The sequence below is a fragment of the Calypte anna genome, chromosome 13 (assembly GCF_003957555.1).
Source record: "Calypte anna isolate BGI_N300 chromosome 13, bCalAnn1_v1.p, whole genome shotgun sequence".
NCBI lineage: Eukaryota > Metazoa > Chordata > Aves > Apodiformes > Trochilidae > Calypte > Calypte anna.
This window is the reverse complement of record NC_044259.1, coordinates 695125-711971: the sequence shown is the minus strand read 5'-3', so window position 1 is coordinate 711971 and position 16847 is coordinate 695125. Positions and strand designations below refer to the sequence as shown.

At 41.8% G+C, this 16847-nt stretch overlaps 1 protein-coding gene across 1 annotated transcript in view; it reads left to right on the top strand.

Moving 5' to 3' along the window:
- CTNNA1 (catenin alpha 1) overlaps window positions 1-16847 on the top strand; it is a 112467-nt gene that overhangs the window by 25812 nt on the left and 69808 nt on the right. The window contains exons 6-7 of the mRNA XM_030458878.1: window positions 1144-1410; window positions 4042-4245. Of these exons, the coding sequence (XP_030314738.1) occupies window positions 1144-1410; window positions 4042-4245 (471 nt within the window). The remainder of the gene's footprint in view (window positions 1-1143; window positions 1411-4041; window positions 4246-16847) is intronic.

Below are 16847 nucleotides of genomic sequence, written 5' to 3'. Positions count from 1 at the left end.
TCTAAAATCTGATTGCAGTAAATGGGAGTAGAGCTGTGATGGCAATGCAATAAATGTTCTTAAACTGCTTTGTGATGGATTGTTCCACGCTATGGGAAGTGGTTGTACTAGATCTGTAAATCTGAAAGCCTGCTTGCAGTGCCCTCCCTGCTTAGTGTGATTCTTGCAGGGGTCACATATTACCCATTCATTTTGAAGAGTCTGTCAGATTTATTTTTTTCCTTTTCTCAATAAGGCAGTCCTCTTCTTCATTCATTGGATTTAAGAGATGACTTTAAAATTAGGATACTGCTAATAAGAGCATTCATTATTCCTTTTATAAACTTACTGCTCATGCTGGACTTGGAAGCTTTATCATAGTGCTTCTATTCCAAAACAGAGGTGATGATGCTTTAGAGAATTGCAGCAGTTAGTGTTTGGGTAAAAACATATGGACCTGATTGCTGATGTTAAATTAGTAGTAATTACAGTCTTTGGAATAATTCTGTCTCATGGGAGATGAACAAGAAGTTGAATTAGGTGATATACTTGTTGTTCTAAAATTAAGTACCCAAGGTGTCTTGAGGAGAGTAAACTCCATCTTCTAGGTGTGATTGAAAAAACATTCTGATTGTGAGTCTCAGAGTTCAAATTAAAAGAGAATTTGCTTCCCATGTGCAAGTGCAAGACAGGATTGCAGGGGAAGCCTTTGGCTCATTTGATAGTATAAAAGTGATTTTGGTTCTTAGGTTATCTAAAAATGCAAGATGTTCTGTTTTGAGAGCTTAGGCTTAGTTGTGATTCTTTAGATGTAATGTAAACTGGAAGGAGTGGGGAGAAAAGTGTGCTGGCAACTTGTGTCCTCCTGATTTACAGCTCTTGCTGGATTTCAGAATTCTGGTCCTCTGTTGTGGAGAAGAGCAAAAATCCCACCTCAGATTAGGAATTGCAAAGGTCTGAATTGCCCTCGATTACTTTTTCTTTTGTCTTTATGAAGCTGCTGTGCTTTGCAATTAGTTGAGCCCTTAAGAACAGGGATAATCAGAAGGTAGATCTGGCACCTGCCCATCTTCTGGAGCTGCAGGGAGGCAGAGGGTGCTAAATATGGGGAATGTTTTCAAATCACCTTTTTTTTTTTTTTTTTTTCTTTTTTTCCCCTAATAGGAATTGAAAGATGTGGGTCACCGTGATCAGATGGCAGCAGCCAGGGGAATTCTGCAGAAGAATGTGCCCATTCTTTACACAGCATCCCAGGCCTGTCTGCAGCACCCTGATGTTGCTGCTTACAAAGCCAACAGGGACTTGATCTACAAACAGCTTCAGCAGGCGGTCACGGGCATCTCAAATGCAGCTCAAGCAACTGCATCAGATGATGCTGCTCAGCAGCAGGGTGGAGGTGGAGAGCTGGCTTATGCTCTGAACAACTTTGATGTAAGTTTTACATTAAAAAACAAAAACAAAACCAAAAAAAATCTGGTAACTCCAACTCTCCTGCTCATTCACCTTATTTACTAGCAACAGCTTACTTTTATTTAGATTGCCTGAAAGATCATTTTCTGCTGAAATGCAGCAGGTCCCAGGTGAAGCAGGCTTTTGTTTTTTAAAAAGTCTTTTTCCAAACTGGGACTGGTGGAATATAGAACTTTCTATATGTGCCGTCCTTGGTGATTGAAGGCTGTCAAGTTGAAGTAGCTCTGAAGCAGCAGTTACCCTACTGCTGTGTTAGATGTAAGCCCTTGGTTTATTTGAAATTGATCTATTTCATAATATATTTATGTAATGTGTTCTTGTAGGTGACAGAAATGACTTATTAAAAGTGAATAATGTATTTGGAATTGCCTAAACTACCTACTGAGAGCAACACAAAGTGGGAAGTTTAATATGATCTTTGGTTCGGAATGAAGTAATTTCACACCGATGTGTTGTACTGATCTGTCCTGTTCTTTATCTCGCATGCAGCGAGTTGCTGAGGATAGCCATGCATTTTTACTGAGAACACTTTCCTTTTGAAGTCAGTATTCTGTGTCTACCACTGATTCAGCCTCTGAATTTTAAACACCTTGGCACTAACTTGCCTCTAAAACTTCATTTAATATTGCAAAGCTTTCACTTAAAAAGTGTTTAATGCTTTCATTTTTGCCTGATGTTGCTCACCTTTTCCTTTTGCTCTTGCCACTCTCACTCCTCCCCTACATTACTTCCTCTGCCATGTTTCTTTTACCAGGATAAAGTGCTGTTTGAGTTCTCCCTGTGCCCAGTGCGAAGCCTTTCTGTGATGTCATGGTTGTCTTGATCTTTTCTGACTATCATTTGAGTTTGAAGTCTGCTTTTCCTAAATTCCATCGGTTTTATGTTCAGCTACCTAAGTCTTAGGGCTCAGGGTAGCACCCAAGGGACAGCAGGTTTGAGCAGGTGCCTGTGGGAGGGGAAGGCAGGTCCTGTAACAGCACAGTGTTAAGGACTGACTTGGGAACATAGAATTGAAGAAGCCACTCAGTTCAGGTTCATAGGTTGGCTAACCTAGCTCAAACCATTTAATGTGGCTTCTGATATGTGGCTGCATTTTACTATATGAACTCTCTAATATGTGGCAGGAGATTTATTTTTTTTTTTTAGTGTTGCAGTTCACATGCAGCTTTTGAACTTTTAGTTCTGCTTTGTGAGGCTCTCTAATAGCAGCAGGGCTTGTTCAGCAGGCCAGCTTCAGTGCTACAGCTTTGTCATCTCACTCCTGCCAAAGGAGACTGACGAAACAAATGTGCTCAGGTTCCCAGCAGATGTTATCCCTGCTCTTCATTTCCTGCTAACGCTTGAGTATTATTGCACTCTTGTAATAGAGGCTTTGCACACACGTGCCCCCAGGTACTCCAGTGCTTTTACTGTGGTGGTAAAATATTAAATGGCTATCAGAAGATAACAAGATAATGATTATTGCTCATCATCATCAGCTGGGGAGCTGTAGCACACTACCATTGTATTACCTGCACAGCTAAAAAATTCAGGAAAAAGGTGGAGTTTGTTGGAGAGCACATGCCATTTTCTAATCCTTCTGTGAAGGCTTGTGTGGTGACTCCATGACAAAAGGTGATGGCTGGGGAGAGGAGTAGCAGTGGTTGCAATGTTGCTGTTGAAGTTAGCTGGCATATTTCAAAAAACTTTGGGTTTATTTTTTTTATAGAGTTGGCAACAATTTCCCCTCCAATCCCTACAGTGGGAAGAAAACCTACCTAAATCATAAACAAACCACCAAACCTTGAAATGGCAGGACAATTTTTCCTTAATAAATTGCAAGCCTGTTTTAAATAAACCACCTGGAAGTACTCCCAAGGTGGGCAGTAAATACTGCACTGCTGCTTGGACCACCTCTGCTGGTGGACTTCTGTGGGTGGTAGCATTGGCCCCTTGATGCTAAAAGAGATGCATCAGTACTGCTGTTTCAGCCTGAAGTTTCTCTGAATGAGCTGTCCTTACTAATACTCTGTTAAGATAAACCTGTGATAGTTTTCTGCCATGAACAAATTGATTTCTGTGCTGTTTTGAAACATTTGTGTTGATGTTTTGCTTTGAGAATTTCTGAGAATTTGTATTTACCTGCATAAGGGTGAAGAGAAGGAAGAGTGGATAAATTAGGCCAACAGAGCACTACATATAGGGCTGATTTTTGGATGTTTGTTTTCCTTGGGTATTTGTTCATGACAGGATAATTGCATCTGACAAGTTAACTAATGAAGGCACGTCCGGATTGATGTGTAGTTAGGAAGAGTTCTGTGCTTTCAACTTCATTTGTGTTGGCACGTTTGATTTTTGCCATTCAAGTAACGAGGCTTCCTGTGGCCAAGTTGTGTTGAGCTGTCAGAGCAGCACAAGAAATGACTAGCAATGTACTCTGCTGGGGAACCTTTTAGTAATTCTACAAAACCAGTCATGAAACCGATCCTTGGTGCCAGGCACTGGGTGGTGTTTGTCTGCTCTCCCTGACCGGGAGCTCGCTGGAAACCTTGGCTGTCCTGATGACTGAACAGGAACTTGCTGCTCGGTCTGATTACTGATTTCTTTTCCTAGAAACAAATTATTGTGGATCCATCGACCTTCAGTGAGGAACGTTTTAGGCCTTCCCTGGAAGAGCGCCTGGAGAGCATCATTAGTGGAGCAGCCCTGATGGCTGATTCATCCTGCACACGTGATGACCGACGGGAGCGGATCGTGGCTGAGTGTAATGCGGTGCGACAGGCCTTGCAGGATCTGCTTTCAGAATACATGGGCAATGTGAGTATCTTCTGTTCTCTTTGCTTAGTTTGTGCTGGTTTTAACTCTGTGTGGTTGCCTAAAACTGGGGAGTTGAAGCTCTGCATCTCGAAGCTGGTTTGTTCTCTTCCCAAAGGGAATGTGAGCAGTAACTAGCAGTCCTGAAAGGGCTGTCAGGAAGCAGGTTCAAACACATTTAAGTCAACAACAATACCTCAAATTGATTTCTAGTCTTCCAAGCAACTATCATCATAAATTTTTAACCTTTTGGCACTTTCTTTACTTCATGACTGTTGATGTTGGTTTGCATAGAAATTCAGTAGATTGAGTCTGTTTTTCAGCCTCAGTTTGCACAAGGTAACTTGGCTTATAGATAAAACAATGTTTCTGTTGAAGCTTGAAAACTTGAATTGTGTCATCTCTTTAGCTGGAGGCATAGATTCTCAGAATCAAGATAACTGCTGTTGCTATTTAGTTTGAGTAGAGGTGATGCACAAAGTTAAGTATTTGGTAAGAAATCCTGAGAACAATTTGGTATAGTTGTTGGACTCTAAGCATTTTTTTCCAGTGTTTAAGCATTTAATGTGCCCACAGGATTTGAGTGTTCTTCTGGTTGGACTAAGTGTCATGTTGTGTGGATGAGCTTCTGTGTTTGAGGGCATCAGGTGTGATGTTGGACTTCCCTCCATTGCCTCTGTGTTCTTAACCTGGTGGGTTTTAATCTTAATACCTCTTGCTGCAATGGAGATGAGGTTGGATTATCATAAGATTTAGACTGTCTTTAAGCTTAGATGCAGTTAGATTTGATTTCAGAAATTAAGTTGCAGAAGCAGCAAGAGCTTCAGCAGCCTGTGTCTCTCATAGCACCGTGGCAAGAACACTTGGCTGAAGCCATTTTAATGGGGTGTGGTGAAGACTCAAGCTTTTGAGCATGTTTGAAGTGAAACTTTGTTCAGAGAGACCTTTATTTTTCTTTTAGACAGTAGAATTTATGTACCTTACCTGCAGATCTATTGGCAAATACAGTGTCAGCATGGACTAAGCCTGGTCCAAAGGCTGCCATGTGCAGATGAGGGTGGTGTAATTCTGAGAACAGATGCAGTGTATGGCAGGGAGAAAGTGAAGCAAGGCTTGCTTTTTATTGAAGACAAGGCCAAAGTAATTGAACAAAACTGAAAGCCAAGCCTTCTGTAGCCTGCAGGCTAAGGTAGGTACTTCATGTAGTCTGTCTTAATTGCTTGTGAAAGTGGCTTGAGCTCAGCATTGACATTATATAGAACTTAAGCCTGCAAGCAAGCTGCTAAGTTGTGCCATTTAAAATTCCTTTCAGAGCAGGGTGTTTTATTAGTATATGATGTATCTATAATAATCCCTCCAACAAATGTGCTGCTGGATTGGCAGAAGCCCTATCAACACGATTCAGAATAAACCATCTACCAAATGCTAGTTAGAAATGTGGAAGAGGTAAATGCTCAGTCTTGCATGGAGGAGTTGGTGGCATTTCTCTCATTGAAAGTTGGTCAATACCTGTGTGAGATTGCAGAGCTTTGACTTTCTTTTGCAGAAATGCCTATCCTCCTCCACAGCTCTGCACTGTTGTCTCTGATATGCAAGTTAAAGTAATGATGCTGAGAGGGAAAGAATGTATTCCCTCTGTTATCTCTTTTAACACATTGTGAAATTAGTGAAGCGTACTGAATTTTTTAAAGTCACTGCTATGTTATGATTGTAGACAGTGTAGTTGGGAAATGAGATTAGAAATTCAGTGAAATGGAGTGGAAAAAGCAATTGATAAATTATGGTGAAAATGTGGGATGGTGTGTAAAAATCCATACTGAGGGCAGAGAAAAATCCCTCAGTGATTAAGCTGAAGAGTGAAAAATTGTTGGGAATCCAAACAGTGAAAAATGTTTGATACATCTATGGGAAGAGTGGGGAAGTGCTGACTTAGAGTGGTGGTAGAGGAAGTGTCATGTCATGTATGGTACACCCACCGCTACAGTACCCAGCCCTCTCCTCTTGTGCTTTTCTCCAGTGTCCCTTTGAAGAAAGAAATGAATCAAACATGAAATCTGTTAATTGCACAGCACTTGCAGCACATCGTAAATCTCAGTGCTAAAATAAGAGGTATTTATTGTCCAAGTGTAAAAATTCAGACACAAGATTGGATGAGAAGTACACTGGAAAGGTTCAACCAGGGGAATGTCTTCAGGCAGATTTCCCTTTTGGGTTTAAATGACTTCTGGCTTAGTGAATTCCTCTAGCTTTGAGGTTTTCCTGCAGACCTCTGGCAATAAAAAGGCTGTTTCCTTGTTAGTTTATAACTCAAAAGTTTAGTGGTTTTGACCCATACTCTAACTGTCCCCAAGGGTCTGTAAGTCTGCAAGCTTTGTGGGCTGTGCGATGAGGTGTGGTAGAAGTCTCTATCTTTCAAGGTATATTGGGGGATACTTTGGGTAGGCAGAACAAGTGCTGTCAGTCTGCAGCTCAGATACTTCCAGATCTGGCATTGCTGACTGCATTAAATGGCTCTTTGTCGACTTTTTCCCAGAGAAGCTGAATAATTTTCCTCTGAACCCTTATAAATGTGAAGCATCCATGATCTTTGTTAGCAAGAAGTTCTGTGTGAAGAAATATCTTTTATTTAGAAGCAGAGGAACCTGCTGCCTGTTCTGTTGGATGTTCCCTCCATGTCATTAGGGAAATGACCTTGAGCAGTGACTCCTTGCTCATCCATTTCTGCGCCACTTCAGAGCAATATCATTTAGGAGACTTCAGTCTCACCTTCCCCAGAATCAAGTGTCCTGGTTTTGTTAGGTGCTAGTCATAAGCAAGATACTCAACACCACCTCACACTTTGTTTGTCCCTCATTGTCAAGCAGCATGGTGGGTTGGGGTGGCATTTATTGAGGGAATTGGGACTCCATGCCTGTTCTTATCTGCATTGCACAGGAGTTTGCGCCAGCTGACTTGAGGCTGCTCCTGTGGACTGGGTGCCTGTTAGTGTTTGGTGTTTTGTGTCTGCTTGTTCAGGTTTACCCAGAGACTCCAGCCCATGTGGCCCAAGAACACCCTGAGCTGAGAATCATTGTGTAAAGCAGCAGTGATGGGGAGAGGAGTTTCAAAAGAGCACTTCTGGTCTGAGCTGAAATACTAACGTAGACACATTCTGTGATCTCCTGTGCTTTGGGTCTTTAGATTCCCTTTGAGACTGTGACCAGAGCCGCATCTGCTCTTCAGGATTCAGACAGTGTCATGGTGTCTTCTGGTTTTGTGTTCTAGTCCTGTGCAAAAGATGCTTAACACTTGATTTGCTTTCTGGTAGCAGCTGAGTACTGAGGTGGGATCTTGATGAACCAGCTGCCAACAAGAGGAGTCTGTTTCTCTGGATATTAAGTTAGATGATCTTCCCCTTGTGCATCACTCACTACCTGTCCCTTGAACTTCACCTGTCATTTTGTTACCCAGCCTTTTGGTTTAGAAGCCACATTCCTTAAAACATCAACTGCTCACCCCTTAATTAAGCATCTGATTCCTTAGCTTTTTCCCTTTATCTTCTACCTCACCTAGGGGGAGCTGGTCTCCATTATGGTTTTTGCTCTCATCTCAAATCCAACCAAAAATAGTTTTTCTTTTTAAACTTGCATTGTAGACCCTTCCTGCATTGGAGTAGCAAACATGAATGTCTGTGTGCATTTGGTTTTCATTACTTGGAGTAAGGTTGATTCTTGCTGCAACTGCTGAGTGTCAGAGCAAGAGTAGGAAGGCCTAAAAAAATTGCGATTCTGATTCTGACTAGTGTTATAAAAGGGAAGTAGTCCAAGGTCTTGGATTTGGGATCAGTTCCCTAGAATGGGGTGCAATAAACTCACCACATCAGACAGCTAAGTTTGTCATGGAACTAGTTGATGGCAAGATGCAGATCGTTGTGTGATCTGTTGCAGTCAGGCATTCTTGGTGTGTATTTATTAATTAAATGAAAACATTTCAAAGTATGCTTGAGTTCAGTTGGACATGGATTTTGGAGGAAGAGGACAAAAAGTTTCCTCTTGAATGGTGTTTGAGATTATTGCTACACTGATGAAGAAGTAAGAAAGCTGGGATCCTGAGTGCTCCAATATAACAGAATGCACCAGAAACAGTGTTTTGTGTCTGACTCCTTAATCTCATGTGGGTAGATTTTGGTTGCAGTTTGCTGCAAATAAAACTGATGAAGCAGAGTAATTTTTTTACACTCCTACCAGTTTATCCCAGTGTTTTCCTGACAGCTGGTGGGATACCTCTCCCGGTGCAGAGAGCAGGTACAGTTCTTCTCACCATCTCTGCTTTGCTGCACAGTCCTAGTCAGCTCTGCCTCAAATTTACACGTGTAGTTTTCATTGCAGTTGTGTGATCTAAAATGCTTAAAGTGAATGCATAAAAAAGGAACTGAAATATTTCTGAGAAGCTGGTATGTAGAATGGAGAGGTAGCAATGTATGTCTACAGAAACAAAATCCACTGACTTTGAAGTCTTGACAGGGTATGTGCTTTGTGCTGTAACTCTCCTTGGGTTAGTGAAGAACTTGGGCATCTGGCCTTGATTTCAGTGGCTGTGCTGAAGGTGGCAAACACAGGAGATGGTGGAGTTTGAGGCTGGAGTTCTGGAGCTGGGGTTTAGCAGCCCATCAGCTGGAAGCTCAACCAGAAGTTTCCAGTTTGCTCTCTGACTGTGTTGAACTTGCAGAAGACATCAGTTACCTGATTGTCATGTAAGAAATAAACACTTCCTTCAGCTTTGGACAGTCCATTTTTATTGCTTGGTACAAGTGCCCTGAGGGGTGGGGACAGTTGGGCTGCTTTCCATGAGCTCTGTTTTGGAGCCATTCAGCAGTGGTGATCAGAGGTGTCCAGTTCTATTTAATATGCACAGAAATGTGCAGAGAGCTCTCATTTTAAGTCTATTCCCTACCCCATCAATTTCTAATGCATATAGTTAGGTTTTTTTAGTTTGGTTTGGTTTGTTTTTTACACACACCAGTAACTCAGACATGTACTAGCATAACCTTGGTCAGAAACTCCAGTTTGGCTGTTGTGGGATGTGAACCCAGAGCCCCATTGTGTATAACGTGCTCTTGTACAATAAAATCCCTTGTTACTACATTTGGAAATGATAAATCATGTTACATAAAGTAGCTTGACAGGTCCTATTTCAATGGGAATTTTAATGCTTTCATATTAACATTCTGACTGTGTCCTTTACTGTCTGGATTGCATTAGAGGGGCTTGGCAGCAAATGGAGAAAAACCATTTGGGGCTGGTTTTGGAGCAGGCATTCCAGGCACAGATTATTTCAGCTGATTTTAAATTTTTTTTCTAGTTTGGCCTCAAGTAGTTGAGTACCATAGCAGGGTGTATTTGGGGGTGGGGATTATATTCCTTTTAATAGAAACCAGGTTAAAATCTAACAATTGCATAGCACTTGAAGGTAAGTGAAGTGGTAGCACCTCAGGCTGCTGCACTGTCTCAGAGGAACTCTTGCATTCTGGCTGCTGGGACTTGGCTCTCAGCAGATCTGAAGTAGGTCTCAACACTTTTGGTTTTAAATATGGAGGTTGCATCACTTGCTAAATGCTTGTTTTGAATCTCATTTCTGGTTTTAGGGCCCTTACACAAATTTACTGCTCCAAACAGGTACTGTTTTCTCAATCTTAACTGCACTATTTTGGTTTTCTTTCCTAAGCTTCCTTGAGCAATCTCTGGTGCTTAAATTTTAAGCATCTCTGATGCTTAAAAATGAATGGGCAAGAAAGCACCAAGCTTATCTATTCAATATCTTTTTGAATAAATAATATTGTCTTTACAACCAGCAGTGAAGGGTATTTCTACTCCTGACACTCTTCTGATTTACAGAATGGAGAAATGTTTTCATTCTGAATTTGCTTATTAATTATGCTGAGCCACAGCTGTGTGTTCCCATCAAAGATCCAAGCCTGGGAAGAGACATGTGTGAATTTTTACATAAAATTTATTTAAATCAAGCACCTATATATTTGAAAGGGGTCTTGAGCTGTCCTTTTCATGAAAGCAACTGTTTCTGTGGGAAGAGACTGAATTAAAATGGCAGCCTGCTCCATATTTATGATAAAGAATGCTGATAAAAATTCTGCCTTGAGATAATCTACACTTTCTTTTTTAATATTGTTTCTGTCAGTTTAAGACGCTTGAATGCTGCCATGATGGACGTGGTTTGAAAGCCTGGATGGATTTTCCTGTCATGGACTTTGCTGTTCAGTAAAGAGAGCTATGCTGGGCACTCATTTCCATAGACATTATCATTTTGACAAAGATGCTGCTTTTAAAAACAAAACATTTCCGAAGTGATACGCTTTTTAAGCTGGATGCTTACAGGCTGACACAGAGTAAATAATTCAGCTTACTTGGATTGAAGCCTGGTGAAGTTGAGGAGAATTTCACACTGCATCAGTTGGGGTATTTTCAGGCCACAGAAACAAGCTTCCATGTTGCTTTCCCAGCATCATCTTGGTTTGGGACTTAGCACAGGGTGTGTTTTCAGAAGACATTCTGGGAACATTTATTTCTTAGCCAGTAATACAAAGGTAAGCTGAGATAAATGGAAGGTGGCTTATGAGAAGCTGTATTGGCCCTGTGAGCTATGGGGTTTAAAGCTCTCGAGAGCTCCCTGTCACCTCAGCAGTTACTCAGAGCTCATCCTGACCTGCACGTACAAGTGCTGCTTCAGAGAGCCCAAACAAGTGCTGAGATGAGGGTGCTCAGCCTCAGAGGGGAGGCAAGGACAGCACAACCTGGGCAGCCCTTGGGACGTTTGTCATGGCTGGTGGTAAAACACCAGTGTCACTCTCTGCTGACTCAACCAAGTCACTTAAGCACAGTTTGAATGCCCTGAATACATTTCCAGGCTGAAGGCAGCCCTTGTGCTATGCAGTGAAGATTAATTTCTTTAAGAAACAGATGGCTGGCTTAATGCCCATGTACAGAAACCCAACAAAGCCCAGCTCACACCTGAAGTCTTGTTCCAGCATTAACTTAACAGTCTATTGAAATCTTCAATTGTTGCTTTACCCCATCCACTACCTTGCTTGTTTGGCACAAAATTGCTAGTAATAACTCTTAAATTGAATAGATTTGACAGTAGCTGGGACTTGGTTGCTGCTGTCTCCGGCAGCAGTCCTCACCCTTGCAGTCTTCCCATGCTTTTCAGTATTTTTGTTGTAGGCTCTTCATATATGACAGAGAGGGAAGGTTGCTGCAGTCACTTTATGGAATCCCAGACTGGTTTGGGTTGGAAAGGACCTTCAAAATGATTGAGTTCCAACCCCCTGCTGTGGGCAGGAGCACCTCCCACCAGACCATATTGCTCTAAGCCCCATCCAACATGTCCTTCAACCCTGCAGGAGATGGGGCAGCCACAACATAGGCTCCTTACACCACCTGTGTGCAGCAGAACTGAAGTCTCATGCTGTCTCCAAATGAGAATTTAGTCCTGAAGATACCTTGTGTGGCTTCCATCCTACCTCATCCCTCTTTTCCTCCCTTAGGGTCTGTATTGATGAAACAGCTTTTTTCTTTTCTTGTTAGATATATACTGTCTCCAGGGTCAACACATATCTGGTATCTTCTAATATTACATTATAATCCAGACCTTTCTTAATCTAATGTTGATCAACTGTTGGAAGGAAGATCTGAAATAATGAGCTATGCACTTATTTGTGATGTGATGGATGGCATTTAGCAGCATTTATCTTTTGAGCTGTAAACCATTTTATATAAATATGCTATAATGCTCTGTATGGGTTCTGCTTCAACATTTTGTGTTTTGTAACTTAATTCATTTGAATCCCACTGTTTTGTAGGAAAATATTTGAACTCGGTTTGCGTGCATAAGATTATCTATTTAGTCACTCCTAATGAAGCTCCTCTTGGTAATAACTTGGGAAAATTGAGGAGTGTGGATGGAACAGAGCATGTAGGTTTGCACAGTGACTGCTGATCTGAGGATAAACAGTATTGTAGCCTCCAGCAGGATCATGCTCTCAGTGTGCAGAAGCATTACACACACAACTGGGCTTTTGAGTTCCTCTGGTTGGAGGGAAGGAATGATGGAATTATTACAAAGTTGGGATGCTACAATTCTTGCGTTACAAGAAAATACTTGGGTCTCAAGTCCTGGGCTTCCCCTTCTCTGCTTCAGTCTCGCTCTAGAACAAAGTCTGGATTAAATTCCTATCGTTCTACAGGATGAAAATCAGAAGATGGTGAAGTGGGAGTATGAGGACAGTTACTGTGCACACATAGCTCTCTGCTGTGGTCTGATGAGGCTAATATCCTCTCCTGTTCTGGTGATATGCAAAAACCTCTTTGTGATTTATTTGCTTTCTAATATCTCTCTGCCTTTTTTATCGATCCCAACACAAGCAACAGAAGTGTTTCTTGACAGGAACTCAAGAGTTCCTATTCTAGATGTGGTGCTTAACATCTAGACCCTGCTCCTTGTTTCACCTGTTTTATCCTGTGTAGGAAAAACTGGTGCTCTGTAATTCTCATCTTGTGTCCTGGATCTTTAGACCTACTTTGTCCCAGAAAGTCGACTGAATCAATACAGAATAATTAGTGTTTGTGGCTTATCCAAGTAGTGGCAGCCCTCCTGAATGTAAATAGAGGCGGAAGGGTGACTTAATCCCTCTCATGTCTGAGGAAAGGATGAGGGTTAAGCTTTATCTTGGAAAACTGTTGAAATAGAGGAGAGAATTTTGGCTTCCTTCAGGTCTGCACAGAGACGCGTTTCTTCAGCAGGAGGGATGGGAGCTGGAGGCAAACGGGCAGAGGAGAAACAGCAGAGACAACTTGCATATGCCAGGGTTAAAAATCTTCTGCTCGGAGCTATTTGAAAAGACTGACTTCATGACATAATTCAGCAAATTAATCTTGCTGAACTGGCACTGTACAAGAGGTGTTTCTTTACAATACCAGCAACAAACCTAGAGGCTCTCGGGCCAAGAACTTCCTAGCAAAGGTGTGCTGAAAGATGCATTTTTCTCAGCACAATTTAAAAGGAAGTTTTCCCTGGGCATCAGGCCATAAGGGGAAAATCAGGGCATTTGCAGAATGAGCAGCAGTCAGTGAAAAGGCAAAGTCACTTGGTTCTGAGCTGGCTCTCACAAATAACTATGCCTTTCATAAATTGAGTGTATTTTTCTTTAATGTCTGTATGTTTCGGATTGAATGCAAACGTTGTGTGATGTGCAGCCATTTGTGGATTATTGACTCATTCTGCATGTATGTTAACCTCTGACTGCCAAGAAAAAAGGTTTTTGCTGTTCGTTGGGTGCTGTACTGCTGCCATATGTGGCCAGGAAGAAAAAAAAAAAGCTGCTTAGCTCAGAATCTCTTCTGTGTGCCTGAGGTGCTGTCATCTGTGTTTTACTGAATGTGATAACTTGAATTGACATTATCAGTTACTTTATGAAACCTGAGGAAAGAACTTGGAAAATGAAGCCTGGTAGCTATTAAAAAAAGAAACAAACAAAAAACCCCTCTGAAAACAACTGGTTTTTGGTTTAGAAACTGTGTGATTTTGTAGGTATGGTATCTTGAGGGCTTAGTATCTCTGTGGAGCAAGGGAAACATGGATGATGCAGAAGTTTGCAGCGTGCTAAATGGAGAGAGGTAGGGCACAGAAATACACATATAATACTAAGGAAATGGTAAGAGATGCTGAAGGATCTTCCCATAACCTTTTTGAAGCATCCCTCATGTGCTTGAAATTGCTTGTAATTTGAAGTTTCTTTTCTTTCCTCTTGCCTGTCACCATTTGTATTGCCAGGTTTCAGGCTCATTACAGTTGTTAATTAGCAGCACTGGTATATGATGCTGTTAAACAATTCTGTTTTCTGAGCAGGAAGATAACCTGGGGATGTGTTTGCAGCACACAGAGTCAGTCAGGTATCTAGTGCTGGAAGGTCTAGTTGGATGTTTCTCCTTTTCAGTCCTCCCAAGCAGCTGAATTACAGCTGTGTCAGTGGTAGCCCAAATCAAACACCTCCATTTATGTGCTGGCCCACCTGTTTTACCCTACTACTGTGCATTGCTTTTAAATATGCACTGATTTTACTTGACACACCTTAACCTCAGCAATTAATGCTGCTTGTGTAGAGGTTGAGCCACTGGCTACATTATAGGTGCCCAGGTGTCTCCTGTTGCTTCAGTTTCATGTCTTTTTTTTCCCAAGGGTTCATGTGGCTATCTTTCTCCACCCCAGTCAGCCTCTTGGACTAGGTAGGGAAAAACTGGTAACGTGGAGCTTGATTGCTCTTTCCTGCTCTGCCTTTAAACATCTCCTTTGAGGACTATCTTTATTGAGTCATTTCGGGGGAAGAAGGTGACATGAGAGCTCTGATGTCAAGTACAAAATAGGACTGCAGCTATATCATTTGATACTGTTCCCCTTAAATGCCAAATTGTGAATTTCCTCAGAGGAAGAATGAGTTTTTGGGCACCTCTCCAGGAGTCAAAGAATCCCAATTCTAGAGGTCAGTGGACTGAGAAAAGCCAAGAAAATGAGAAGCTAATGCAGAAATAACTGAAATGCTGAAAAAAAGAACAAAGGTAAAAGCCCTTCTGTCTTGCACATGAGCAGCTGACCCTTTTGGAGCTAATGGCTTACAGAGATGGTCAAATCTTGTAATTGAAGAAGGCAGGGTCTTGACAAATTTAAAAGGTGACGTTCTGATGGTGGCAGAGCTGGTTTGAAGCAGGGTGGGCTTTTTTGTAGATGAAGGGAAGATTGCTTGCCCTGGGTATGGTGGTCTTCTGCTCATCTCCCACCTCTCTTGTCCTGCACAGCTTTTCTCACCCCAAAAGGCTGCAGTGAATGAGGAGATCCTCAGAGGAGGGGTGTGTATGTAGAGAAAAAGGTGGTAGTTGAGCAGCACATCTTCCTGCCCTGATATCCCCCCAGACACTGCCATGAAGACTCAGAGAATGTAAAACTGGCTTTTTGGTGATGAGTGCTGAAATCTCCAACTTTCTGTAAATATTTATCCTCAAGCAGTTTTGTAGTGCTGTGGAAACATCTCCCTCTGCCCCAGCACTCCTTCAGCCCCTCCAGCTTTCCCCCTGCTCCCCCAAAACAATTTAAAATAAGTCACGGATACATTCAGCTGGAGTTCAGGAAATGCTTTTGAAAGGCCAGGACTTTATCAAGAGCACAGGGAGCCTGGATGTATTTCTGGTGTCATTTCCAGTAGATGGATTAATTTATTTTATGCATTTTGGAAACTTGCTCTGTGACTTTGGTTATATTACCTGCTGCTGGAGCAGAGCCTCTGTAAAGGGAAAGGTGCTTTCAGGACTAGACTGCAGTGAAGTGTGTATTCAGTTAAAGCTTACTTCTGGGTGTAAAACTGAATTTCGCCAGCTGGGTTTTTCAGATCACTTGTCAGCTTAAGTACATTCAATTTCCCTGTTTTTCCATGCCAGATTGTACAGTTCTGTACATTAATTCTGTTTATTTTGAATAGCGGCTGCTTTATCATCTATCTAATGCTAATTTAAGTAATCTATCTAATGATTTCTTTACAAGTACAGGCTGATACAATAAAAATGCAATATACCTCTGCATCCCCTTGCTCTTTGCTTTGCTTTACTGCCTTTTTCTGAGCGCTTTGGTGTAGGGGCTGCTGCCTTCCTGCTCCACCTCAGATGTGCTGACTCTTCCTAAATGCTTTATTTCCTTTGACATTAATTTTCTTGGAAGAAGGGCAGCCACTTTGTATGTATCAGGTTTGTGCTGGAATTTCAAATACTTTAATGCATTCCCAAGCTCTGCAAGGGTGGCCGGCTAATTAGTTAGCTCAGTAAATAATGGCTGGATGGTGTCTGTGCAGGATGAAGTTATGTGTACCAAGCCCTGCACGGGTCCTTGGGGAGTCCCTTGCTGTGGGTAAATGGAGGTGGTGGCAATAAGGCTGCTGGCTTGTTCTAATGGTGGTGCCAACCTTGGGGTCAGTGCCTTTTGGCAAGCAATTTTATTTTCTGATGGAGGCAAGTGAAGTTACCCAGGTGCACACTTGGGAGGGAGAGGAGATACTTCTGGATTTTGGTGCTGGTAAGGCTGGAGGTGCTCAGTGTCTGGTCCCTCAGGTGTTGTCAGCTTTTGATGCTGTTTCCAGGTTTGTTTTGGTTTTTTGCTTCCTGTGAAAGGCAACTTCTTATCTGGTTTTCTGTTGCTATACTGCAGGTTAAGGCTGCTGAAACCCTTCCTACAGGAAATACATACAAAATCTGTCACAAACTAAAGCTATTCATATTTCTAATAATGAATAAAAGCTACATTAATTCTAGCTTTGAATGTCTTATGACTGTATTGGTAGGACTGTTTTATTATCTGTTTGTCTGAGCTGACTTGCCAGGAGTTAGGTGGCTGTATTCCCAGATTTATAATGCATTTTCTTCCTCTTGGAAAGGGCATATGCTGTCTTGGCTCACTCTTTTTAATTTGAGTTTTGCAGGGGTCTGTGTTGTTCCAGTTTTAGTTCTATTTCTAAAGCCTTCACATGCATGTAAAATATAAAACCCAAAAATATTTCAAGGCTATTGCAGGTG